The sequence below is a fragment of the Antechinus flavipes genome, chromosome X (assembly GCF_016432865.1).
Source record: "Antechinus flavipes isolate AdamAnt ecotype Samford, QLD, Australia chromosome X, AdamAnt_v2, whole genome shotgun sequence".
Taxonomy (NCBI): domain Eukaryota; kingdom Metazoa; phylum Chordata; class Mammalia; order Dasyuromorphia; family Dasyuridae; genus Antechinus; species Antechinus flavipes.
Genome location: NC_067404.1, coordinates 45,190,652 through 45,216,479, shown reverse-complemented (window position 1 = coordinate 45,216,479; position 25,828 = coordinate 45,190,652). Strand labels below are relative to the sequence as shown.

The following is a 25,828-nucleotide window of genomic DNA, read 5'->3' as shown; positions in this document are numbered from 1 at the left end:
AGCTCACGCTGAAAGAGGACACCACGAGCATACAAAAACGACAGTGGTCTTTGCCAATGCCAACAGTGAGAGGAAGTTTTGGGGTGACTCGGCGCTATCCTTTATTAGCTCACTTATAGCATGAATATGACCATCCAGGTTGTTTTGACCTCCATGATGGCTGTTACACGCTCCCCCCTCAATGTTGCATCAGTCAGATAATTGGTACAAGTAGCTCAGTACCCAAGTCTTTTCTTCCATTCCCGAACATTTGATGATTAACACCTTCAGTTGTTCTTGGATCAACTGGGTCAGGAACTGAGTTCAGTCTAGGGTTTTATCTGGTCCACGAAATGCCACCTCCCCACCCTCCCCAAACCAAATGAAGCACTACATTCACAATGAGCAATCACGTTATTATAGTGATGTGTGTGTGTGTTTGTGTGTGTGTGTGTGTGTGTGTGTGTGTGTGCGTGTGTGTGTGCACACTCATGTGATCCCTTGAACTCAACATTGAGGGATCCTGGTGGGAAAAGACCTTAATTAAATTTTGTCTCTCCCAGTGCTCTGAACACACTAGGTACTTAATCATGATGTGATGAATTGAACTGAACAACAACTGCCTGGCATCCCTCCAAATATTGCTGGTTGAGCATTTTTTTGATCATAGTGATGACTGCATCATTGAGAAGTGTAAGGCTAGGAACTTATGATACGTAAGCTGATTTGGGGTTACTTCTTGACATTTTGGGGCTTATACTCTCGATGCGCTGAGTTTAGTAGATACCCAGAAAATAGAGTACTTAATGTGGCTGAACAAGAGGCGTGGGAACCAGGAAGACCTGGTTCAGCCTCTGCTTTTGATACATGTGGGTTCTTGGACTCTGACCTCTTGGAGGTAGACAAACCTGGCTTTGAATCCCAGCTCTGCCACTTAGCACCTGACCTGTAAGACTGTGGTCAAGTCATTTCAGCTTCCCTCTGTAGAAAGGGGTTGAGCCAGCTCCTCCTCAAAATCTAGGAGCCCACTTTATGTGCCAGGGCCTTTGGATGAGATTCCAGGGCCACAGAACAGTCTCTGAATTGGTAGAGGGGCCTTCTCCCCTGTACTACTCTATGCCAATGAAATCCCAGGTCTACTCCCTATTTTAAGGGATCCCTCTGACCACTCCTTCTTCTCCTTTTCTTCCTCCAACTACCCAGTGGCCCTCACACCAGCGGGGGCTCCACCCCTCCAGCTATTCTGTCCAACTGGCAACTTCCTCCCTGAAACCTCCACTTGAGGAAGCTGTCCTGCTGGTTGAGCTTCACTCAAAGCAGGCTCTGCCCTTAACTCTACAGGCTCCTTTTCTACTTTTCTAGCAAGGGCACCTCCCCCACCGGCCAGTCCCCCCCACCCTGACAGGATGTAAGCTTGTTGAAAGCAGAGACTGACTTTCTCTTTGTCTGTATTTGTAACCCCATCCCTTAGCACAATGCCTGGCACTAAGTGATAAAACGCTCTATCTAGCCGATAAAACAGGATTAACAGTGGCAGCATGGAAAGGCTGGGCTCTGGAGTCACAGGATCTGAGTTCAAATCTCAGCCACCCACCGGCTGTATGATTCTGGTCCTCTGAACTTTGGTATTCCCAGCTGTGAAAGGAGAGAGGCTGGACTAGATGGTCCCTTCTAACTCTAACATCTGTGTCAGTCTCTTTAGGAAGCTTGCACACAACAGTTTAAGTTCACAGGAAGTCACCCTGAGGCTGACCTCATTGTGGGTGAAGGTGTCCTAAATCAGGAGTGGGCAGAGATGGCAGGGAAGTTACCACCATGAGTAAACTTGTTCTCAGGTGTTGCCTTCCCTCCTGGGCACAGTCACTGTTTTTGCCCGGCCTTCTACTCAGTCATTATTCATTTTTTAAGGGCCAGGCAAATGAAGTTTCCAACTTTTCCTGTCTGTGGCGGGAGAACTAGCGAGAGTGTGAGAGAAGGCAGCTTTATCGGCCAAGAAAGAAAGGCTATTTCACGTTTTACGTGATTGCACATATAGAAACTATATCACATTGCTTACTGTTGTAGGAAGAGGGATGGGAGGGAGAAGTTAGACCTCAAATTTTTTTGTAAAAATGAATGTTAAAGTTGTCTTTACGTATAACTGGAAAAAAAATACTAATCAGAAAAAAGAAAGGCAATTTCAAATGGGGAAAACTTCTAGTGGCCAGCAAGGGACCAGATAGAGAGAAAATGTTGCTTCCTTTGGGGAGCTCCCAGCCAGCATATGGCCACCATTTTCTCCTTTATCAGCCAGAGACTTGTGTTTAAACAAATGCCTTATGGGAATTCTTTCCAGAATGACTCCTTCCAGATTTTCCTCTAAACTAGCTCTTCCTGAGTACCATCAGAGTGAAATGGTCTTTAATCAAATGATACAAATGATATATCTGTAATGGGAAGGAGAGAAGACTGGGAGCCAAGACTCATCAGCTCTCCCCCAGGTCCTGACTTCCTTAGCTACAAGGAGACAGATCTGAGCAGATGATCTAGGATTCCTTCCAGCTTGTTGAGAATCCTTTTCTGTGCCCCTTTACAACTACACAAAGTGCTTTCCTTGTAATAACAAATAGATAATATATAATAACATAACATACAAAATAATAAGTGTTATTATCCCCATTTTATAAGCAAGGGAAACTGAGGCTCAGAGGTACCATGACTGAACACGAGTCTCTTCTGAGTATCTAAACCTTGAAGGGTTCTCAGAGACCAACCAGTTTTTACTTTTGGACAGAGCCCAAGACTGACTCCCTCAATGTCTTTTTGTAGCACTAACATTGTAGAGTACTTGACATTTCACAGGTGTTTAGGAATTAGTCTGTTTGGAGGATACTGATAATCCAATTCAATTCAACATTTATTGGATCCCTACTGTGTACAAAGTCCTACTGTGTACAAAGTTGAGAATGAGATCGTTCTTGCCTTCAAGAAAGTTATATACTATGGGGGGGTGATGTAATAGGATCTAACATGGTGATGATGGAACACGCATGGAGGGAAATGAATACCAAGTTGTTTCAAAAAGAAGCACCAGTAACTGGGGGGAGTAGTGGAGGGGAGGGTGAAAAAAAAAAACTTCACATGGTTCACATAGTAAATGAGTTGGGGCTCGAGGAAAGCTGATGGTCTGATGGAAGAGTACATACCAGGCAGGGATGACAACCAAGGAAAAGGAAAAGGCTTGGAGAGGGAAATGGCACTTTATAGCTGGAGGAGGAGCTAGATGCTAGAGTGTAAGAAGGAGGCTGATATGCAGGAAGACTAGAATGACAGGTAGAAGACTGGACTGGGAAGGCTTTTAAATGGTAGCTTATGTTTTATATTCAAAGGTAGGAGGGACAGTTTCAAGTCAGAGTGTGACAAGGTCAGGCCTGATCTTGGGAATATTAATTTGGTGGCTGTGGGTGAGATGGATTTGAGAAGAAAAAGGCTCGAGGCAGAGAGATCAAATAAGAGGATCTTGTCATAATCCAGGTGGGAAGTAAAGAAGACTTGACAATAAGAGTAGAGAGAGATGGAGGTGAGACATGTAATGGCAGTAAATTCACCAAGACTTGGCAAATGGGAAGTGAGGCAGAAGGAAATGGCAAGGACGATTGAAGCCGTAGAGCTGGGTAACTAGAAGGATGGTGGTATTCTTCATGAACATAAGGGGAGATAAATGGAGGGGGATTGAGAAAAAAGTCCTGTTAGATTTGGAGAATTTCTGATGCTGGTGGGATATTGAAGCAAGGCTGAGAAAGATCTCAGGGGAGAAAAATGAGAGCTCCGGGGAGCCAACTTCAGAGAGGTCATTGAGAGCCTGGGAGCTGCTATGATTACTGATAGAAAGTAGTGAGAGAAGAAAACAGGAGTGGAACTTTGGGAAAACGTCCGTGCTTAGGGTATGGGAGATGGATAATGACACGAAGCGGAAAGAGCGGAGAACAAAGGGAGAGCACCCACAAAGAAGACATGGGAGAGGGGGGAGTCGACAGTACTGAAAGCTGAAATAGGTTAAAGAAGGATGTGAACCCAGAAACTGTTGGCCGTTTTAGCAGTTAAGGGAATGTTGATAACTTGGGGGGGGGGAAGCCATTTCAGTTAAGTAATGAGGCTGGAAGCCAGAAGGAGTGAGAAAAAGAAGACTATGAGCACAGGCCTTTGCAAGGTCAAAGAGAGAAGAGCTATGTGGGGATTTTGGGGCCAATTAAAGGCTTTTTGTAATGGATAAGTTATAATGCAGCAATGTGAGATGTGGCTGTGTTTTTAGGTGATACATAGGAGCTACTACAGAAAGAAAGATTGAAGATGAGAGAAAAAAAGAAAATAATGGAAGCCCTTCCACCACAACTGCCTAGCTGAGAGGAGGGGATCCACAGCACAGCTAGAGAGGTTGGCAAGGAGGAAGGGCCACCTCTACCTCGGGCACCTCGGAGGAGATAACAGGGAGGAGAGAGTTGGCTTGGGAGGAGCTGGTGGTGTCTAGGGGAGACTGAGGAGAAAGTTTGGAACAGCTACCATGGAGAGCATCACAGAGCTGCCACCTGAGAAGGAATAAGAGGACTTCCCTGAAGGGCACTGAGGCAGAGGGCCCCATCCAGATCTGAGAGTGAATCTGCAGTGAACCTTATCTATAAGGTTACATGGCTTTCTCCAGCAGCTCATGAATGTGGCCAGAGAGAGTGGATGTGGAGTGACCCAGGATCAGGAACTTCCAAAGAATGCCTGTCAAAAAAATCAGAGGGTGAAGGCTCCAAGAGTAGTGCACAGGTGAACAAACTTAACCATGAGGGCAAAACCATGAAGGGAGAAGAGTGAGACCAGAGGGAAGGTGAAGGGACAGGGAAAGGACCTGAAGTCACATTATGGTCAAAGAACAGCTTTAGGAGGAAGGAGTGAGGTAGAAAGAGGAAGGTAAGAATAGTAGGCTACCATCAAGGAGAGGAATCGGGATTCTGGTTCCCGAAGGCAACACAACGATAGGTGGCTGAGGTGGAGTGGAGACGTGGGCCAAGAGAGCTGACGTTGGCCAAATGGCCCAAAAGTTTGTTGGGACATGAGTACCAAAGTCCCCAAATGGGGGGGGGCAGGTGTCGAGATTTAGGTGGAAGACTGAAACCTGGGTCTTGAGATCCTGGAGGCTGGTGGATATTTGTGACAAGGACTTGGACAGTCTAACAGAGATGGACAGTATAAAGGTCCAAGAACATCTGGCAGCTGAGTGATGGTGGCAAAGGGAACATCTGGAAATGGCGGTGGGAAAAAGGAGCCAAGTTAGCCAATCTCTCCTCCAGGCTCAATGTGTTCGGGGTGGGCATGAGAGAAAGAGCTTCCAGTGCTGGAGAAGGAGACTGGGAAGGGTATCTTTTGGAGAGAGCCAGGTTTTCATTAGCACAAGTAAAGTTTCTTAATAGTCATGCAAGGTTCCAGAGGGTATGAGGGAATGGGCAATGGCCATGGAAGGGTAGGGCTGAAGTGAATGAGGATGAAGGGGTGGAGGCAAGAGGGAATGACTAATAACTTAGCTCCCCTAAGGCTGATGGAATCCAGAATTCAAGTGGGCCTGTAGGGTCCATTTCCCCAGCTGAAGGTTCCAAGCAGGTGAGCTGGGGACATGGGCAGGGGATGGCAGCAGGAATTGGAGGCAAGTCCTACTATCCCTAAGGATACACAGCATCTGGCACAAAATAGGCGCTTAATCTTAGCTTACTCCCTTTCCTCCAGGCCCCTGCAGGAGCTGGTGTTATGTCTAAAGGCTGGGAATACTGGCATGAGGAGACAAGACTCAGCTCTGTCCCTCCTACGGCTAAAAATATTTAGGGGCTTAAACTTCCTTCCATATTTCTCTTATGTCTCTTGCTCGTCTCTTTCCCACCATGGCAATCTGTGTGTGCCAACAGCAGCCTTCAATGTGCCATTTGTTTGACAAATACTAATGTCAAGTGTCTACTGGGTCCCGAGAGAGGCCTGGGATGGGCCCAGCCGACAGAAGACACAGTCCCTGCTTTCACGAAGCTGAGATTGTATGTATGTATATGCATAATGCACAGGTGGATGCGTGTGTGTGTGTGTGTGTGTGTGTGTGTATACACGAGTGTATTTACACACATAAAGTATAATAATTTCTATAAATTTTCTATAAATAGGTAATATATAAAATAAAATAATATAAAATAGATAAAAATAATAGATACAATTACAATAAATAGGCAAAGTATAAAATATTCCTATATATGTGTAAAATGTAATATATATACACACATTTGTAAAGAATCCTTTCTTTCTTTAGATCCAGACCTGCCTGTGATTTCACCAGTACGGGTGACTCCCTTAGTGAGGCGGCTGTCCCGCAGCATAGCATCTTTGGAACTGGGAGTAGGTTAAGTCACATGGCCAGGATGAATCAAAGGTCAGGCTTGAACCCAAACGCGGACTTCCCTGACTCTGAGGCCAAGTCCCTTCCATTGTGCCATGCTGCCTCAGTTTATATAACATCACAATAAAACATTTTCAGTAACTATAAAGCTGCTTTCAAAAGATTCACGTTCCAGATAAAGATTTTCCTGCTAGAAAGTACAGTGGGGCCAGCAATGCATTCTAAATGGTCCCTAGCTCTGGAAAGAGCCCCACTTAAGCAGCATATGGAACATAATGAGTTAAGAGAACATTAGAAAATAATGTCAAAGTCATTATTTAGGTACTCAAATGATACTCACTAGCAGAAAGATGGCTGTCAGGGAGGGATGTTTTGTTTTGGTCACAGCAACTAATGAAGATTGAACTAAGGTAGGGTGTGTGTGCGTGTGTGTGTTTATATGTGCGTACACACACAAGTGTTGTTCAAGGTCAAGGGTGAGAAAGGAAGGAGTGGGGTGTTATCTGTATCTATAAAGGTAGCATCCAAATCGAGGAAATTATTGATGTCTGAAAGTATGATATAATACCGTCTAAAGGGTCAACAGATCTGGCAAGTTTAAGCTGGTCAGTCCAGGGGTTGCCCTCTACCCCCTGCCCAACAGTCTAGGCTAGTTCCATAATGGAGATTCCCAGAGGGGCAGAAGAGACAAATCTCAGCCCTGTCTCACTCTGTCTACACTCACCTTTGGACCCAGTCTGTCGTAATTTGGCAGCAACTGAGATCAGCGTAGCTGATATAGTCACAGCCCAGGGCCCACATAGACATTTAGGTTGGTACCAGTCCTGCCTCACTGCCCATGCTTTATTAAGGGTGACTTTCTCAAGGACCCTGAGCCCCTGCTCCACTGCTGGCCGAGTTCTGGCACAATTCTCAAGCACTTAGGATTGAGCGATTACTTTGGTTTCATCCAATCCAAACAATGTGGCTTTGGAGCAAAGGGTGTTGTTGGACTTGGACCCTGGAGAACTGGTTCTGAATCCCAATTCTGACACTAGCAGTGAGATTTTCTACTCTCTGAGCCTGTAAAATAGGGAGAATAACCCTCGTGTGCCCTCTCTGCATTTTGTACACACTTTAGGATGCCGTAGCTCCCTTCACCTCATCCCCTAACCCTAGCAAGGCTTTAACATTCTTCACGACTACTGAATCTCCCTCAGGCTTTAAGTGGCCCTCTCCTGGACTTATCCTGTTAAGCTGGGTGGGACAGTTATCTCTTTGCGGGTTGGGATCTTTACCCCACACTCTCCTAGCCCCCAACTAGCCTGTGAGCTCCCAGAGGGCGGGAGGTAGGATTTGTCTCAGCTGTGGATCCTCCCCATGCCAGGGCATGGTATGAAGGCCTTTGAAGTTTGCAAAGCATATGCAAGCTGCTCACAGCCTGCCTATTCAAATGAGTCCCTCCCCACCCTCCTATCAGAGAGGCATTAGATAATGATTGTTCCCATTTTACAGATAAGGAAATGAAGGCTCAGGAGTTAAGTGACCTGTCCTCAGCCACACAGCTAATGAAATCAGAGGATTTGAACCCAGGTTTGAACTCCAAGTCCCATAGTCTATCCATGGTTTCACCATGGTTCCCCTTCTCATCCTGTTGATTCTTAATTGCCCAGTGTAGATGAACAGGTGTGATCTTCCTTACCCACTAAGAGCGCCTCTCTCTCTGATTTAATTGGGGTGATGGTTGAAGTCCTTTCCAGTGGTTCACTCTCCTGGTTGGACACGCAGATCCTGGAAACTCGACACTCCTAGGGAAAGGAATAAAGCCCTTCTGGGTTAGTTCATTCATGTGGAGGCAGTTGGTTTGGATCACAGCCCACTGTGAAAGAACATTAGCTTTAGGGTCAGATGGGGCCTGGTTTCAAGTTCTGGTTCTGTCATTTACTAGCTATGGGATCATGGGCACTCCCCTTAACTTCTCTGAGTCTGTTTCTCCATCTGTAAAATGAAATTAACAATAGAGCTCTAGCAGCTTTCTGGGCTGTGGATATGTACTTTATGACAAGAGGCGCAGAGTGGTCTGACATTTGGAGAGCCTTCTGATTGCTTAAGACCGGACTCACTTATAATCTAGTTACTAATTAGATTAATTAGTAATCTAATACTTGTGAACTAGTAATCTAGTTGGGTGATTTTGAAGATTACCCAGTCTGGTTGGGAGGGCAGGTACTCGGTTATTGCCAACGTATCAGAACGGCCAAGGAGCTTGCTCCCTTGGCAGTAAAATGGCCCTAATTGTCCCTGAATGCTATGAGTCCCTGCAGAGTGGCTCAAACCAAAGTCCCAGTTTCTCATTTGGGTCATAGTCATTGGTGAAGGCTTAACAAGATGACGTTTTGCTTTCTAGCCTACTTGTGTTTAGCTGAGTGCCCCAAATCAGATCTCCTGTGCCATGTCCTCTGTTGGTAAACAGTTGAGCCTCCTCAGCTTTGTGGAAAAGGAATGGAAGGAAACACACTGAGACTTACGTTTGTGCTACCAAAAATGCTTCCTCTGTCCCCTTCATCTGTCTCTTCCTGTTAAATTCAATTAAAGAATGGGAAAAGCTTACCTGGGGGCACAGTCTGGCAAACTTTCTCTGCCTGATCTGATCCTGAAGGCTTTACATAGTCTCTGGTTACCAACACTGAGGACGCTTGTGTCTAGAACCCAACTATGAGCACAAGGAGCCGTGCATGGGCTCGGGGGTACTGTGCCCACACTGTGCCCCACTGAATGCGGGAAACGTGAAACTATCTGGTAGCCTGCAGACATTTCGGGAATTCCTACTGTACTAAGATCTGATAAGGACGGCAGCCCTGGCACTGTTCAATTAAATATGTGATGAATGAGTTTCTCTGGGATTGGACTCATTTCCTTAACAGCTTCAGGAAAGCTGGAGTGAGTTGGTGCTGTGAAGTGGAAGAATTAAAAGCATCGCAAATGACCCTACAGAAGCAAACACTTTCAATCATCGACTTCGGTTCTACCAAAGTTGCCAACTTTTAATGGCGCTCCAGAGGAAGCCATTGTGTGGCTAACTCGAGATGAGGCCTGAGCGTGTGGTACCTTCCTGGGCTGAGCATGTAGATGAAGAGCAAAGGCTCTGGTACAGCTTGGGGACTACTGATTTTGGCCGTGTAAGTAAGTCTGTCCTCCTCCTCTTTCCTCTCTGAAGACAGTGGCCTGGAGCTCCATTTTTGCTCCTGGGCTGCCACAGAGGCTAGCTCCGGTTGAGTATTCGAGAAGAATGGTAAAACTAGGAGCCTAACCAAATGATGCTCATCAGCAGACATGATGTGCCTTAATAGAGAGGCCCCCAATGTGGGGGAAGGGGGCTTCAATCAACCCGTTGCTCCGTCAGCTGCTCTCGGGGGAATGGCAGCTCCTTCACACTCCCTATGATCAAAATTCTCCATTTCCAGGTCTCCCCCTCACACTCCATGTTTCCAGTTGATGGTCCCCATCTACAGTCTACACCTCAGTTCCTCTCCACAGAGAAATGTCAAAGCAAAGCCCAGTGTATGTGTACAAAGAGCTGCATGATCTGGTTTGGATTAAAAAAGCATCCGTGACTAATGTAAGTGCTACAGGACGGGGCCCTCTGTAACACTCCCATTCTCCTGCTTCAACATAGCACCCTGTCCTTCTCTGCAGCTAAGCACCATTTACGCTAGAGGGTGCGTCACCAAAGAAACAGCCAAGACCTAATTGGGCTTCAGTCTCCCCGTTAATAAGATGTGTAATTTAAAATGCCATCAATTGTACAGATGTCCAAAGGCATTTTTAGCTTTCCAAACCACCCTGTCAGTTGGGAGTGCAGACAGACTAATCCCAAGATCATGGGATTATTGGATTTAAAGCTGAATAGGATCTTGGATATAATCTTGTTAAGGCATTAGAATAATAGGAGTTCTGAGGTAGTCACTCAAACTTTACTGAGAAAGACTGAGATCAAGAGGAAAGAGGGGAAGTGACTTGCTCCAGTTAACACAAGACCAGGACTTAACTTTGGGTCTCAGATTCAAAATCTACCACACCACGCTGCCTCTCTGATCAAATAACTGATCGACCACAAGGAGTGAGGGGCTCCAGGGATGGAGGAGGCTGAAGGGGCCCAAATGTGAGGGTACTCCTTCCTGACTTGTGAGCTATATCTACTTGATGGGCTCCCAACTGGCAGAGTTAGGGTCCCCCCACACCCCCTCTGTTCTTGCAGCCAAAACTGTGGGAGGCAAGTGCCAGGCTCTGTCCATCATACCTGTTCCTGGAAATTGTCCAGTAATTTTTCCAGCTGTACTTTTTCATCCTTGACTTTGTCAAATTCAGTTTCCTTTCTCTTATATTCATCTTGAAGTTTGAGAAGGTGCTGAAGAAAGAACAGATAAAAAGGGATGAGGAACTAGGTCCCAACTTCTCGAGGGGGGGTGCTGTTGGCCAAGCTTAGATGTATAATGTGGTCTGTTCTGTGCCCTCCTTGGTCTACAGCAGATATAATGATGGCAGGGTGGCAATGTTTGTAATGTCAAGTTCTTTCCCATGTCCCTCATCCCTTTTTGTTCAGGTGGTTCACCTTTAATAATAATAGTCACTCATGCCCTCTCTAGAGATTTAAAGTTAAATCTCCCCTTTCCTCATAAAGACCCTGAACAATAGGAAGGGGAAACTGATGCCATTTTGTGGATGAAGAGTGAAAAGCTCCGGGAGAATTTACAAAGCACTTTTTTCACCTATCTATCTTGGAAAGTCTGATTTTCCAGAGGAGGAACCCAGAAGCATAGAAGAACCTTTAGAAGCCCTCCGGTGTAGCCTTCTCATGTTATAGAGGGGGGAAATGAGGGTTTAAAGAGAGGAAGACACTCTCCTAGTGGTCATGAGCCATGGAGGTCAGGCCTCAGACCCAACTCTTCTCCCCCCTCTAAAGGGAGATCTATTAATTTACTCCTGAAACAGGCCTAGAAGTCATGAGTCTCTATTTGCTCTGCTCACAGGCCTACACCTTCTGGCTTCTCACTTAAATTGCAGGTGGGCAGGAATTCTGCTTCTAATAGCTTTTCCTAGCCAAGTTCTAGATCGAGTTCCCTCAGGGCTGGGGCTCAGTGGAAACAAAGAACACAAGACTTGGAGCCAGAAGACCTGAATTGGAACCCTGGTTCTGCTTCTTACTACCTTATGACTATGACCAAATCATTTCCCCTCCTCTGGCCTTCAGTTTCTTCATCGGTAAAATGGCATATCACAGAGCGGTTGGGATGAAAACGTTTGGTAAACTGTAAAATCCCAGCCAAATTTATGTACCAACTGTATTTGACTCACCCCTCTCCCTTGAGAATTTCATCAGTGGGCTATTCCTTCCACTAGTATAGATTGCACTTAGTAGATGATCTTTATGAATTTCAATACTCCCCCCAAATCATTGCCTGATGGCTCCACTGAGGCACAGGGAGATAAAAGTGTCTTGCCAAGATTCAAATTCAGGTCCCCTGACTCCAAGTCCAGAGCTCTGGATACTTCATTGGGCTTTGTCCCAACATGGGGCACTGAGGAGTTGAGGTGACAAGCCTCAGTACATGCTAAAGGCAGAACTTAAACCCAGGGCTTCCAGAATCTGATGCCGACCCTCTATCCTCTTTGCTTTTCATCAAGGAGGATTATCCAGGCCTTTTCCAGTTGATTTCAGGCAGTGGTGTGGGAGGGAAAGAGCTCTCATTGGGCTGGGAAGCAGAAGCCTTGGGTTCTAATTCTAGCTGTGATGCTGATGAATCACTTCCCTTCTCTGTGTCTCAGTTTCCCAATTGAGAAAATGTGGCTAACAACACCTGCCCTTCCTTGCTACCAGCATGTAGGACTTAGCACTGGAAGGGTGCTCTAACGGCAGATGGGGAGGGAGAAGTCGGCGTGACTTCAGGGGTTGCACCTCGGTGCCAGCCTTCCCAAAGCTGAGCCCCCTTGGGACCAAGGATGTCCCTCACTCGCTCACCTGTTGCATCCCTTGCAGAGCCTGTTGAAGCAGTTTCATCTGCTGCTCCTTGCTTGTATCGTCATCCCGGGTCATTTTGCCTTGTTCCTGTTTTAGCAATTCCACTTCATTTCGGTAGGCATCAAGCTGCCAACGCAGGCTATCATTTTCTTCCTTCAGTGCCTCAGCCTGAGACACTAAGGCTGAAACACATGGATGGCAAGTTCAGAGGAGGCAGCTGAGCTGGGCTAGGCCAATTCAGAACCACAGAAACCTGGCTCTGCTAAATGGGACCAGGACTTAAAAAATCTCTTGGGTCAGAGATGACCATGAGAACACATAATCAATGAGCATGGTTTCTATGTAAAAAAAAAGTTATTTTTAACTTCTCTGAGTCTCAGTTTCCTCATCTGTTAAAATGGAGACAATAATAATTTTAGACACTTTTTAAAAGTGCCTACTCTGTGCTAAGTTCTGGGCATATCAAGACAAATAAACACTCCCTGTCCTTAAGCAGCTTATAGTCCAATTAAACAAGTAAACTACCTCTCTTGCAGGGTAATGGTGAAAAAAGTGTTTGGCTCATTTTTAAGGTAATAGAGAAACAGAGGGGGCAAACTATGTGGTTCAGGGGAAAGAATGAATACTTGGCCCAGAGTCAGGAAGATGAGTTCCTGTTCTCAGTCATTGGGCAAGTCATTCATCCGTTTGACACTGGAGAAGAAAATGGCAAACCAACCCAGTATCTTTGTCAATAAAACCCCATGAAAAGGCTGGTTCTTGGAGTCAGACACGATTAAACAACACCACAGAGAAATGAAGTATTATATGTGTACATCACATGTATATGTATGTTACCTATACTTATACATCTATCTACCTAGCAGTCTATCTATTCACCTATTATCCATCTATCCATCCATTTCAGAAGAGGATATGGGGCTGTGACAGAAAAAGCTCGACATATTCTCATCAGAAACTGAATGTGGCATTTCCAAGCTAACATGGCTACATTGCATTTTGTGTTATATACCACCATGGCATTTTTAAGGATGGCAAGGATCAGAGATGGCTGCCTCCTCTCCATCTTACAGAGGATAAACCCAGAGAAAGAAGGGGCTCATCCTCGGGGTCACAAAGCTAATGACAAAGACAGGACTTGAATGAAGACCTGCTCCAAATTCTACCATGCCACGCTACTCCAAATCAATGGAAAGGAAGAGGATAGTGGGAGAATGTTAGGGGACCATAGATATCATTGAATCCAACCCTTTCATTTGCTGTAGGAGGAAGCTGAGGCTCAGAAAGGTCACATGGCTTTGTATTGCCAATACGTAGGCCAGCTCCTGATTCTTAATGAATGGAATTAAATTAATGGTGAAGGTGGGACCCAGGTCCAATCCCCTCTCTGCTGCACATTAGGATTCAGTCCTATACCCAGTGCGCCTCATTTCTGTGCCATGTGTCCTGTTCGCCTTCCAAAAAGGAATACAATTACAAATATGTTTTCATTCATATGATGAATGGCAATAGGGGCAAGTGACTTAGCAATGCTGCTTAATACCTTTAACAGGCTAATCCTCAGATTGAAACTTCTCAAATGGAGTTTTTGGCTTTCAGATATTGAAAAATTCACCTGTGCCCACAAATACACTGCTGTGCTGGGCTCCCTACCCACAGGATGATCTTTTCCTACAGCTGGGTGAACACTAGAAGCTATATTCTTTGGTAATAGCTACCAGCAATATGGTCCTGTATACTACTCTCTGGTTTAATTAATTCAAAACACTGAGTTAGAGTCAGATTTGCTTTGTTGGTAGGCAGTGGGTAGAGAGAACTACACTGAGGGGGGTGTTGGGTGCAGTCAGGAAAATTGGGTTCAAGTCCTAGCTCTATCACTATATTATATCACAAATCTCTTTCTCTTCTTAAGACTCAGTTTTCCTATGTGTCAAATAAGGGGGTGGATCTAGATTATCCCCAAGAGTTTTCCCCCCTAACTTTAATGCTCTAGAGTCAGAGGAAAACCTATCTATGAAAGGGAAAGTGGTTTCACTTCGAAAGTATGACATATTTGGGGGGCAGCTAGGTGGCACAGTAGATAAACCACCTGTCCTGGAATCAGGAATGCCTGAGTTCAGATATTTACTAGCTATGTGACTCTGAGCAAGTCACTTAACCCCAACTGGTTCCCTCTCAAAAACTGTGACATATTTTGGCCTTTGGAAAGTATATGGGATGCAGGGGAGGCAAAGGGGATAGGAATAGAGCCAAGTTTTGTGGATTATTTCTTAAAGAACACTGGACCGAGTGTGTTTTCATCATATGATGAACATCATGAGAGATGTTCACTGTCTTCAATATAAAGCCATTATTGTTTATTAAACAACTGCTGAAAAAAGAACCCTGTACTTGATACTAGGAACACAAAGAGAGCCTTGTCACAGAAGGCCTAGTGTTCAAGTTTCACCTCTCAGTCTTTACTTGTTGGGGAAGTCACCTCAACTTGCTGAGTTTTAGAGATTTCATATACAAGATGAAGGAGCTTGCCCAGGTAACCCCAGAGATTCTTTCTAACTCTGGTTCAGTGACAAATAACTATGACATGAGGAAGGTGATAAGTGCAAAGAAGACATGTAAGCAAAAGGGCTAAGAGAAACTGAATAAGTTGGGGGGGGGGAGAGTTACAGTAGGAAGGAGTCCTATAGAGAATTCTATTCTGCATTAGAATAGAAATACTTGAGGGCAAGCTCAGCACCATCTCTATTATTGAGGGAGAAAAAAATCCAACCCGAAAGACTAAAGTACAAAGGCACTCCTAGAAAAATGAGCTGCTGCAGATTTCCTGCTATGTCCGAGGGGTAAGCTGAGTGAAGTTTCACGATGGCAGGCCAATAGGCTCATCAATTCAGATCATTTACTCAAGTTCCCTTGGTTGGGATATGGCTATGGTGTGACAGAGTCTTTTCACGAGGAACAGGTTTAGGAACAAGCAGCTAGCTGGCACGGTGGACAGAGCACAGGACTCGGAGCTTAGAAGACCCAGGTTCAAATCCCATCTCTAACACTCACTAATTCTGTCACTCTGGATAAGTCATCAAACCTTGGTGATTCGGTTTCCCTATCTGGAAAAGGAGGAAAATAATAGCATCTACTTCACAGAATTGTTCTGAGCCTCATAAATGAATTAACATATATAAAATGCTTTGCAAACTTTAAAGTACTAGAGAAATGCTAATTATGATGATGAAATCTTCCAGTAATGTTGAGACAGTTTCTACCTCAGCTCTGCTACTTTAGCCATATGCCCTTGGGAAAAGTATTTCCCCTGGCTAGATTTTGGTTTTCAAATTTGATCAAATTAAAGAATTAGATTAGATGGAATCTGTGTTCACAGGATTCTAGGCACAGAGGATAGTCTGTGGCAGGCTAAGTCAATGGGGCAGTCAGACCGAGGATTACAGGAAAGATGATGTCAGTATTGCTCTCTCTAAATGGCTATACAATTAGTCCTTGTGAAAAGTGCTTTTAAACTTCCCATTTTAGTGGTTGCTTTGTACGTTTTTTCAAGGTTTTTTCAAGTAGAGAAGGCCTTTGGCATGGCGCACATTCATTTTGATGTTTGGTTTTATTACTGACTTTAATTGTTGCTGTAATCGCATAGACTTTCTGACTGTGAGCAAGAACTCTTTTAATATGGCAAGTCTTAGCTCCATAGGAGTCTGAGTCAAATTCATCCTTGTCTTCTCTCCCAACTGCTCATCAGGTGGCTTTCTGAGATTTAACAAACATGTGGCTCAAACTAGGTGGGGAAAAAAAGGAAGGGGAAGCCTTTGGCTAGGCATTCTACAGAGAAAAGGAAATTGACTACTTGATAAACAGATCTGGCCATCTGCCAGTTCAGGACCAAGGACAGCAGCAAACAGAACCATTAGTCAGGACAGCTTAACAAAAGTTGGTTAGACCATATAGAGAGACAAAGTTCACTTTTTGGGGTGGGGAGTGGAGAAAAAGGGGGCACAGAGACGGAATGGGCATGGCAGGCCTTTGGTAGGTCAGAGTAGTCAATACTAAATAAAAGGATCCTTAGAGATCACCTAATTTGGTAGATAGAAAAACTGATGATAGATAGGAATAGGAAAGCTAAAGATGTTTAGCCTGACTCCATATCCAGTATTCTTTCCTCTATCTTATATTCTTCCCCTTTTTCTTTTCTTGTATTCTAGTTGGCAGTTATGTTCATGTTCTACACACTGTGGATAAACACACATACCTTTTATTCATTAGGGTTTATAAAATAATTGCTTCCCAATCAACCAGGAAGGCTGAGAATGCAAAAAAAAATCACTTCCATTTGACAAATAGGGACAATGAGGCTCAAAGTGATGGAGTGACTTGCCAAAAGTCATAATGGTCAGTGGCAGAGGAGGGACATGAATTCAGATTTTCTGACTCTTGAGTCTGTTGTTATTTCTGAGATATTTTATTGCCACTAAGGGCAAGATCTTTTTGGGTGGGGGTGGGAAACTGCTAAAGGCTTATTTGCCGCTTAAAATAGGAAAATATTTTTCCTTCTGAGAAAATGAGAAGAGGATGCATCCCATGGGAGATGTCTGATGCCTTAATCAAATGGGAGCTGGGAATAAGTTATTTGGTTTAGAATTGCCTACAAAAAGAAAACAGAAACTACCATAGACACTACTAGGGGGCTTTTACCTAAAACATTCATTTGCCACTCTCCTGTCATTTTAAAGAGGACACCAAATCTTCACTTTCCATTATAATCTTAATTAGGTCCTTTTCTGAAGTTGGAGCCTTTGCTACATTGGCAGGACATCGGGAAGTGGAATATCACCCTTTAATATAATATACCGATTGGGTCCTATAGAGCACTGAGCAGAGAAACAGTTGACTAACTGCCATCATTAGCTCTTAGTTCTCAGTGGCTCTTCTTGACTGTTTTCAAGGCAGAGAGAAATGTTTGGCTGATGTCCCTTAGATGTGAAAGACAGAAATTCATCAGAGTCATGATAAAGAACTGAATCAGATTTCAGGATTTAAATACAAGTCAGTGCCTTAGTTTCTCTTGCTGAAGCATAAAGCAAACACATTTTGATGGTAATCTTCAAAATGTGAGAACCAAAAGGTAAACAAGTATCACCAGGCTATAGAAGACAAGAGGTGCTAAGGTGGTAGGAAAAGAAGGCCAGATAGGAAGTCTGAGGCCCTGGATGAGAATTCTGGTTGGAACCCTGTCTAGCTAAGTGAACCTGACTCTTAAGAGATGCCCTTCTGAGCTTCAACTTCCTTATTCAGAAAATGGGGTGGCATACAATGTGCCCGAGAAGTGGGTTTTGAAAAAAGGACCTTGGAAACCTTAAAAGTGCCAGAGAATGTGAATTATAACAACTTAGGAAACTGAGGTCCAGGGAGGGGAAATGAATTACTGAAGGTCACACACAAGATCCTAAATTTAGAAGTGGAAAGAACCTCAGGGCCATCTAGTTCAACATTCTCCATTTACAGATGAGGAAACTGAGCTCATCAGTGCATCAACAAGCATTTATTTAGTGTTTACCATGTGTCTGTCAAACACTATGCTAAGCACTGCTGACACAAATTTAAAAATCAAAGCGGTTCCTGCCTTCAAGGAGCTTTTATATTTTGTAGACCAACCCATGGTCACATAACTAAGCTGGGATTCAAAAAATCAACTTCATAAACACAAGATGGGAAAGTCAGGGTTAGAAAAGTTTGCCTGAAAAAACATCTGGGGGGATTTTAGGAGTATGAGTCAATAATATTATATAGCATCCATGAGAGCTAATGCAGTGTTAGGCTTTGTTAGGATAGCAATGGTGTTCAGGGCTAGGGAGGTATATAGGAGGTGATTAGATCACATCCTGAGTAGTACCTTCTGTTTTGGGTAGCACATTTTAGAAGGGATGCTCCATAAGCTGCAGAGCATCCACGGTGGTGTAGGGCCTTAAGATCTTGCCATATGATTGATTGGAAGAATTGGGCATGTTTTATCTGGGGAAGAGAAGACTTAGCAACTCATGTAGTCTCTAAGTACCTGAAGATCTGTCATATGGAAGAGAGACTGCACTCGTTCCACTCAGCTCCAGGAGGGAGAGTCGTGGGGAGGCCTAGCTGGGCTTGGGACAAAGAAAAACTTCCCATCACAAGATCCTGGGCTGCCTCCAGATGGGCCGGATTTGCCCTCATGGAAGTTGTCAAACACAGTCTGGCTGCCCATTTGTCAGAGAAGCTGGAGCGGGGCTGAGAAGGCCCACGGGGTTTCTAACGGCCTTCTAGTTGGGAGATTCACAGATGCCATGAACAATCCAAGGCTCTTCTTCATCCCCCTTGACTTGGAACAGAAATTTAGTTCATTGATTGGGCTGGGTCCCAAATAGAGAAAATGGGGCTGTTTGTGAAAGGAGGTCACTGAAGGAGCACAGCCTCTGAAGTGCCTTCCAACACTGAGAATCTGCAATTCTATTATGAATTTGGCTAAGGCCATGTGGGAGCACAGGTCTGAGAAAGGAGGGCAGCAAATCACTGCTGAAGGGGAATGGCATGCCAAGCTGTGCCGATATTCACTGAGTCTATGGAATTTCCATCACTGCCGAAACCAGAATGAGTTTTGCCCCGATACAATTGGCTTCGATGCATGGGCCCTCTTCAATCATAGAATCACAGAATATCAGTGTTGGAAGGGACCTCAGGGCCATTGAGTCTAACCCACACCTGAATATGAATCAGCAGGCTGACTAGGTATGGGGCAGCCTTCTCTTCCAGAGAGCATCCTTCACATCCCATATGGCCCACGTTGGGGCCAACCCAGGGCTCTGAGAAGGCTCATGCTCTAGATTTCTGGACTTTTGAGCCAGGGTTTATGAAAATAAAAGAAGCCCTTTCCTAAATTGTCAATTAACCCTTTTTAGAACTGAGTTCTTCTATGTAACAGGCAATGACTTTAGCAGTAAATGGAAGCCCCCCTCTCATACCAAATTCAGGGTGCACGGGATTTCGACAGTTGCATACAATAGAAGCAAGACAACAAAATTAGATCTGATCAGGGGGAAGAAAAACACACAAAAGTCTTTGAATTAAAATGAATTGAAACCTTCTGAGAGAATAGCTATTTGGTAAGCTCCATTAAGTCTATTGTGGATAGCTTTATTTGACAAAGCAGTATCTCTGTGTGTGGAGCGGGAAAGAAAATAGCTTGAAGATGATCTGTCAGGGACTTCCCAGTCTCTAAACAAATAAGGCCCTACGCAGGGGCCAATGCAGCTTTTAGTTCCAGAAAGACAGAGAAGCGAGATGTCATGCTCTACCCCAGTAAGTGCATTCAATCTGAAGCCTACAGACATCCCTTTCTTTCGTCAGTAACTTCTCAAACTTGGCAGTCGATCAAGTGGGTGCCCGGACACTGAGGCACATTTATAACATGGTTAACACTAGATATACGCTCTCTACATAGTGCAGATACTGGGGTGGAGACCAGCCTTCACGCCAGGAATAATAGGCTCTAAGCTGCCACTGCCAAGCAGTTAAATGAGTCCAATGGCTTCATGATTAAATTCCCTGTCCTCTGTTTATCTTCACTACATGCATTTATAGTAATTATTTACCTGCTCAATGAAAGCTAACGTTCCTGAAGATGACAAAGGGCTCTACTTAGGTAAAGTATGTCCTACAGGAGTCTAGCAGAGCTTGGAATTACAACAAAAGCCAAGAGGCAGTCTTACCAGCTGCTGCCCAGAAAGAAGTCTGGGTTACCTGCTCGCTTTCCTTTCTTAGGAGTTTCTGGTTGTACGGCATTATCATCACATCAGTAATTATGTAGCTTCCAATGCCAACAGAGGGAAATATGTCCCACTCAACATGTCCCTGACCAGCATGGTTTTATGAAGTCCTTAATAACCTAACTCTACCTAATGGTGTGGAACCCCACTGTGAAGCTGCTGATACTACGGTTCCTAGTGATACCATATGGTTGTGGAGCATGGGAGACCATAAACTGGAAGAATCACAAGTACAGCTGATCCAAGGTACAGTGAGGAGCTGAGTGGGATGGGAAGTGGACCGCGGCATGGTACAAGAAATAATACGCATGCAAATGAAGGGTGTAAAGGATGTAATGGATGTGTTGGGTTGGAAAAGGAGGTGGGAGAATCACGTAGTGAGAGGGAGGGCTAACAGATGGACATCGGGACTGCCCAGTGATATTTTTGATGTTTCAGCACACCCAGGTAGATTATGGAGGGTTTGTGGAAAGAGAAAGACAAGAATTTCACAGGTGTGGAGAGTGTAGATCAAGTAAAACCTAGATGAGCTCCCCCATCTCACCTTCCTTCAAACTCCCTCACCCTCTACTGGATTTTAAATAGTGATCAAACAATTCCAGTTTCTGGATATATTCTCTCAATGGTGTATCTGGTGACAGAATCTGGAAAACTCAACCCGGATGAAGAGTATGCTTACCAAATTTCCCAAGATTCTGGGAAAACTACTTCTCAAGTATTCATCATAATGGGAAATGGGGACAAAGAGAACACATGGGAACTTTATCTAGAAAAATCGACCTTTGCCGTAAAGACAGGAGCAGAATGGGCTTACCTGTATCTTCATTGTCTTTTGTTTCATTGGGATCTTCAATTTCATCATCGGACATTTCCATCTCCTCCTCTCTCCTGATTCCCATCAATTCATCGTTATGAATGTTTCGGATTTCCTAAAGTTCAAAGGGCATACTTTTAAGGTGCTGAAATCCTGGAACATGGCAAGCAGGGGACAGAGAATTGATACCAAACACACAGTAGGAGAAGCCTTGATGTGTCATCTGACGGCCAAAGAGACCTCCTAGATCAGCAAATGGCATTGGAACCAGGCACAAGCAGGCAAACCAGAAACCAGCAACAAACTTGCTTCAAGTTGCCTGCAAATGGTTTCTGCTAGGATTCGGGGATCTTGTCATGTCCACAAGCCTCCCCACTTAGTCCCTCCCCTCTTCTCTCAGCCACAAGGCCCCAGGTATCCATGAGGTCCAAGAGTTTCCGGGCTGGCATCCTGCCACATTAAACCTTTTCAGCAAAGATGCCTGGATTTCTGTACAAGTTATTTCAGACTTAAGTGTTGCAGGGGGAAATGAGCTTTTATTTTGGAGCATCACGAATGGTAAGACAGCTAGGTGGCACAGCAGTGGATAGAGTACCAGTCCTGAAATCAGAAGACTCCTCTTCCAGAGTTCAATCTGATCTCAGCCACTTTTTAGCTGTATCACTCTGGGCAAATCATTTAACCCAGTTACCTCAGTTTCCTCATCTGTAAAATGAGAAGGAAATGGTGAACCATTCCAGTATCTCTGCCAAGAAAAACCCCAAATGGGATCACAAAGAGTTGGACACAACTGAAATGACTGAACAATAATATGACTTAAGAGTTGAGAATAAGGAAATTGGAACTAATGTAGGACGGTCCAGTAATGAAAACCAAACAGCTTATTTGAGAAAAATAAAGTCTATAAGGACTGTGTCGAGAGAGGCATTTGCTGGATCTCCTTCAAACCTCTGCAGAAAAAAATTACAGAGGAAGGGCTCATTTTTAAACATCCAGTCTTATCTCAGGAGGCTGGCTTTTCGGGATCAACTAAAATCTGTTAGTAGCAGGGTATTTATAATGAGGTCCGATGGTGGCAAATGGGGAATATTCATCAAGAAAAATATATGATTTAACATATATAGAACTGCTTGCTATCTGGGGGAGGGGGTGGAGGGAAGGAAGGAAAAAGTCGGAACAGAAGTGAGTGCAAGGGATAATATTGTAAAAAATTACCCGGGCATGGGTTCTGTCAATAAAAAGTTATAATTATGAAAAAATAGCTATATAAACATATAAGCGCTAATAAAAGCCAAAAAAAAGAAAAAAGAAAAATATGTGGTTGTCATGGCTGCCTAACTTATGTACTAGCTACTGGGCACCAAGTTGAAAAGACTTGCTCAAGGTGATGGATATACTACCTCTCTTTTAAGGCAATTCAATGCAATGTCTATTTATTGGGGAAAGCAGAGCTAGATTCTTCAGACAACTGAAGCACAGAACACCTTAGATGAGTGGAGCACGGTCCTCCTCAGGAAGCCTCCCTGGGCAGGCCGATAGTCTTTCACTACAAAGACATGCCCTGTGGATAGTTGGCATCCAGATACCAGCTGCTGGAGAAAGAATCATCTCTTTAGGAGCAGGAGAGGCAGCTTACCTGGAGGCCTTTTCCATACAACTGGGCAATTCTTGTACAAAGAAAAAAACCCAAACCAGACCAACCTCAACAAATCATCCTTAGCTAGATGGGCAACTCATTCCTACTTGGGATACTTCACTCAATGTTTCCAAGTCCTTTCCAAATGAATATTACAGGTTGGTTCCACTTTGCTGCTAAAGATATGGGGGCAGAGTGTTAAGTGGCTGGCTCCCCTAGCCCTTCGGGAAATGGGGCAGAGCTCGGGCCCCGTCTCCTCACCAGTCCAATCGTTTAGTGACAAAAAGGCTGTGACTCTTGGTCCTCGTCTGTCTTCCTTAAATGCCCAATACCAGGTCAAGACTATGGGCTATCTGTCAGAGGCCACCACAGGCCTCAAGGTATCTTGCTAAAGAAAGCAGTCTGGCCATTCACAGAAGCCCATAGATCAAGCCCAGAGAGCCTTGTCCTGAAGGGTACAAGAAAGTTCTTCATTCCTTAAGCAGCTAAGTTCAGAGTCCTTGATTTTACCTAGGAGGAAACGGAGGCTCAGAGAAAGCCAGCTCGTATATGTCTGAGACAAGACCTAAAAAAACAGGCCAGGTCTTCTCTACTTTAAATTCAGTGCCTGTTCACAGTGCCGTGCCACCTCTCATAAAAAGTAAGACTCCAAAATGGCGTCTCTCAGCCTAAAGACTACACAAACTTCCAAGTCTACCCTCGGTTATCATATCTGCATCTTTCTGTATAACCAGTCCGCCTCCTTTTTCAGCCGTGCATTTCTTTGCTGATGGCTCTTAAAGCCGCTTCTCCTGGGCCACCCTTCATTGGTAATGTGCTGCTATCTACTTATGTTCAGCGTGGGCCTCTCTGTTGTCCTTTGGGTGACCTGCAACTAGATGCTGCTATTTCATAATTTGAAGGCATAGAACATCACCAGTGGAATATTGATGTAAAACTATGGGTCCTTGTTTCAGCTTGAAGCACTTCAAATGCACTGCGTTTCCCAAACCCAATCCATGCCATCTCCTCTTCCTATGCAAATTGCAGACACACTTCCTAGCAGTATTCCTTTTCTCATCTGTGCCTGAAATTGGCCGGGCTGGGTTTGACCTCAACACTCCGACCTCTGATATTTCCTGGCCACGTGTTCAGAAACGATTCAATTCACCTCCCTAAGCCTCAATTTCCTCATCTGGAAAATGGGGCTTCTAATAGCTACAATGCTTGCTCCCACGGTTGTTTGTGAGGCTCAGCTGAGACCATATAATCTAATAAAGCTTTTTACAGAGCAGAAAGCACTCTATTTCCCTTATTATTATTACTGTTAGTCTTAAAAATACTATCCTGCTTCATAGGGCTTGCCATACCAGACACTTTTTCTGCCACCTGTTTTAGATCTTGTCTTGGACATTTACAAGCTGGCTCTCTCTGAGCCTCAGTTTCCTCATCGGTAAAATCAAGGGCTCTGAATTCAGTGGTCTGTAAAGTACCTTCTAGCTCTAAATGTATGAGCCCACCATCATGAGGAAAGGCTTCTAGCATGTTGGACAGACCTACTATGAGAGATTTACATAGCGGACGCTTTTCCTCAAGATACTTAGCGTCCTCTGAACCCTTTTCTGAGAACTGTTTTATCTTTTTCTTTCTTTCATGGGATATCAGGAATAAAGGATTACATGACAAAGGCTTTAGTGGGGAAATAGTTTACGCTCTCTTGGCATAAGTTTTAAGAACTCAGATTCCCCTCCCTGGCTTTCTGACACACTAGCGCAAAGCTTCTTAAACTGGGTCACGTAACTGAATGTGGGGGTCGCAAATACTTTGGCAAGAGTAAAAGGTTATTCTGCCACAATATAACTCTTTATGTAAAAATAAACACATCTATACCATTAGTATGCAAATTTGCTTCCATCATTGGCAAATGATAAAATTATATGTATACCAAAGAATTGTTTTAAAATAAACTTTTTTGAGCGGAGCTAGATGGCACTCTAGTGATAGAGCACCAGGGTTGAAGTCAGGAGGACCCGAGTTCAAATTTGGCCTCAGACACTTAACACTTCCTGTGTGACCCTAGGCAAGACACTTAACTCAACTGCCTCACCAAAAATAAATAAAATAGATTTCTTTATGATTTATTATCAGTAAATGATCAATTTTTATTACCTACGTACTTGCTCTCATGTAAAAATTTCTTGAGCAAAAAAGGGTCACGAATATAAAAAGTTTAAAAAGTCCCGCACTAGAGGATGACTTTGTGGACAAAAGCTGCCCAAGATAGGCCGTGGTGTTAAATTGCTTTGGAAAATGGTATGCATGCACTGACACATAGCTACCACAAGACATTAGGGGGAGGAAGGAAGGAAAAAACTAAGGGAGAAAGGAAAGAAACAAGGGAGGAAGGAAGGAAAGAAGAAAGGGAGGAAAGGAAGGAAGAGAGGGAGAGAGAAGGGAAAGGGAAAAGGGAGGATCTAAGTGTTGCATAAAGAAATACAGCAAAAAGAAATACGGTCCCTGCCCTCAAAGAGCTTACATTCTAATGGGGAGGAGGAAGACAACACGCAAAATGGAGTTTAAAGTGGGGAGAGAAGGGGAAAGGCTGTAACTATTTCATTAAAAGCAATTGGCTCTTAGTGACATGGCTCTGGATGTTGCCTTGGTTTGAATGTCAAGTTCAATAACAATAATGAGCACAATTTGAGGCATGAAACTCTTTGATAAGGAATGGAACTGAAATATGAGACAGAGGAAATGATTCCCCCTTTATAGTGTCTTGTCCCTTGTCATTTTTCAAACGATCATAGGATCTAGAACCTGAAGAGTGACACTCTCCTTTGACAGAAAAAGAAACTGAGGTCCAGGTAAACATGAGGCAGAGTCAGGAGCTGAACCTTTGTACCACTTGACATTTCTGATTAATCATGAGACAGGCAAATCACATTACTGCATAGTAATTAGGCTAACAACAACTGTACAAAATACATACAGGTCTGAATTCGTGTTGCTTGTGTTTTACGACAGGAAGGAACAAGATTTTCTGAGCCGCTAACCTTTTACTAAATGCGTAACACAATTTCACTTACTGAGACTTTTTGCATTTACAGGAAACTTGGCAGTGCAACAAGAGGAGGGGGTCAGAAAGGAAGGAGGAGGGGGTCAGAAAGGAAGGAGAAGGGGTAGGGGCCAGGGAAAGACTTTCTAAAATCTACAGAAATTGGAGCCCTGA

The 25,828-nt window shown here is 44.2% G+C and overlaps 1 protein-coding gene across 8 annotated transcripts in view; it reads right to left on the bottom strand.

Annotated features, from left to right (window-relative positions):
• The window catches only part of ENOX2 (ecto-NOX disulfide-thiol exchanger 2), a 305,006-nt gene that overhangs the window by 5,425 nt on the left and 273,753 nt on the right, over window positions 1-25,828 (bottom strand). For 6 of the 8 annotated variants that reach the window (XM_051969238.1, XM_051969240.1, XM_051969245.1 and 3 more), the window contains 5 exons: window positions 20,985-21,099; window positions 12,375-12,556; window positions 10,656-10,763; window positions 8,884-8,931; window positions 8,058-8,163 (listed from right to left, as the gene is read on the bottom strand). In XM_051969238.1, coding sequence (XP_051825198.1) covers window positions 8,058-8,163; window positions 8,884-8,931; window positions 10,656-10,763; window positions 12,375-12,556; window positions 20,985-21,099 — 559 coding nt within the window. The remainder of the gene's footprint in view (window positions 1-8,057; window positions 8,164-8,883; window positions 8,932-10,655; window positions 10,764-12,374; window positions 12,557-20,984; window positions 21,100-25,828) is intronic. The other 2 variants (XM_051969239.1, XM_051969243.1) reach the window with 1 other exon arrangement.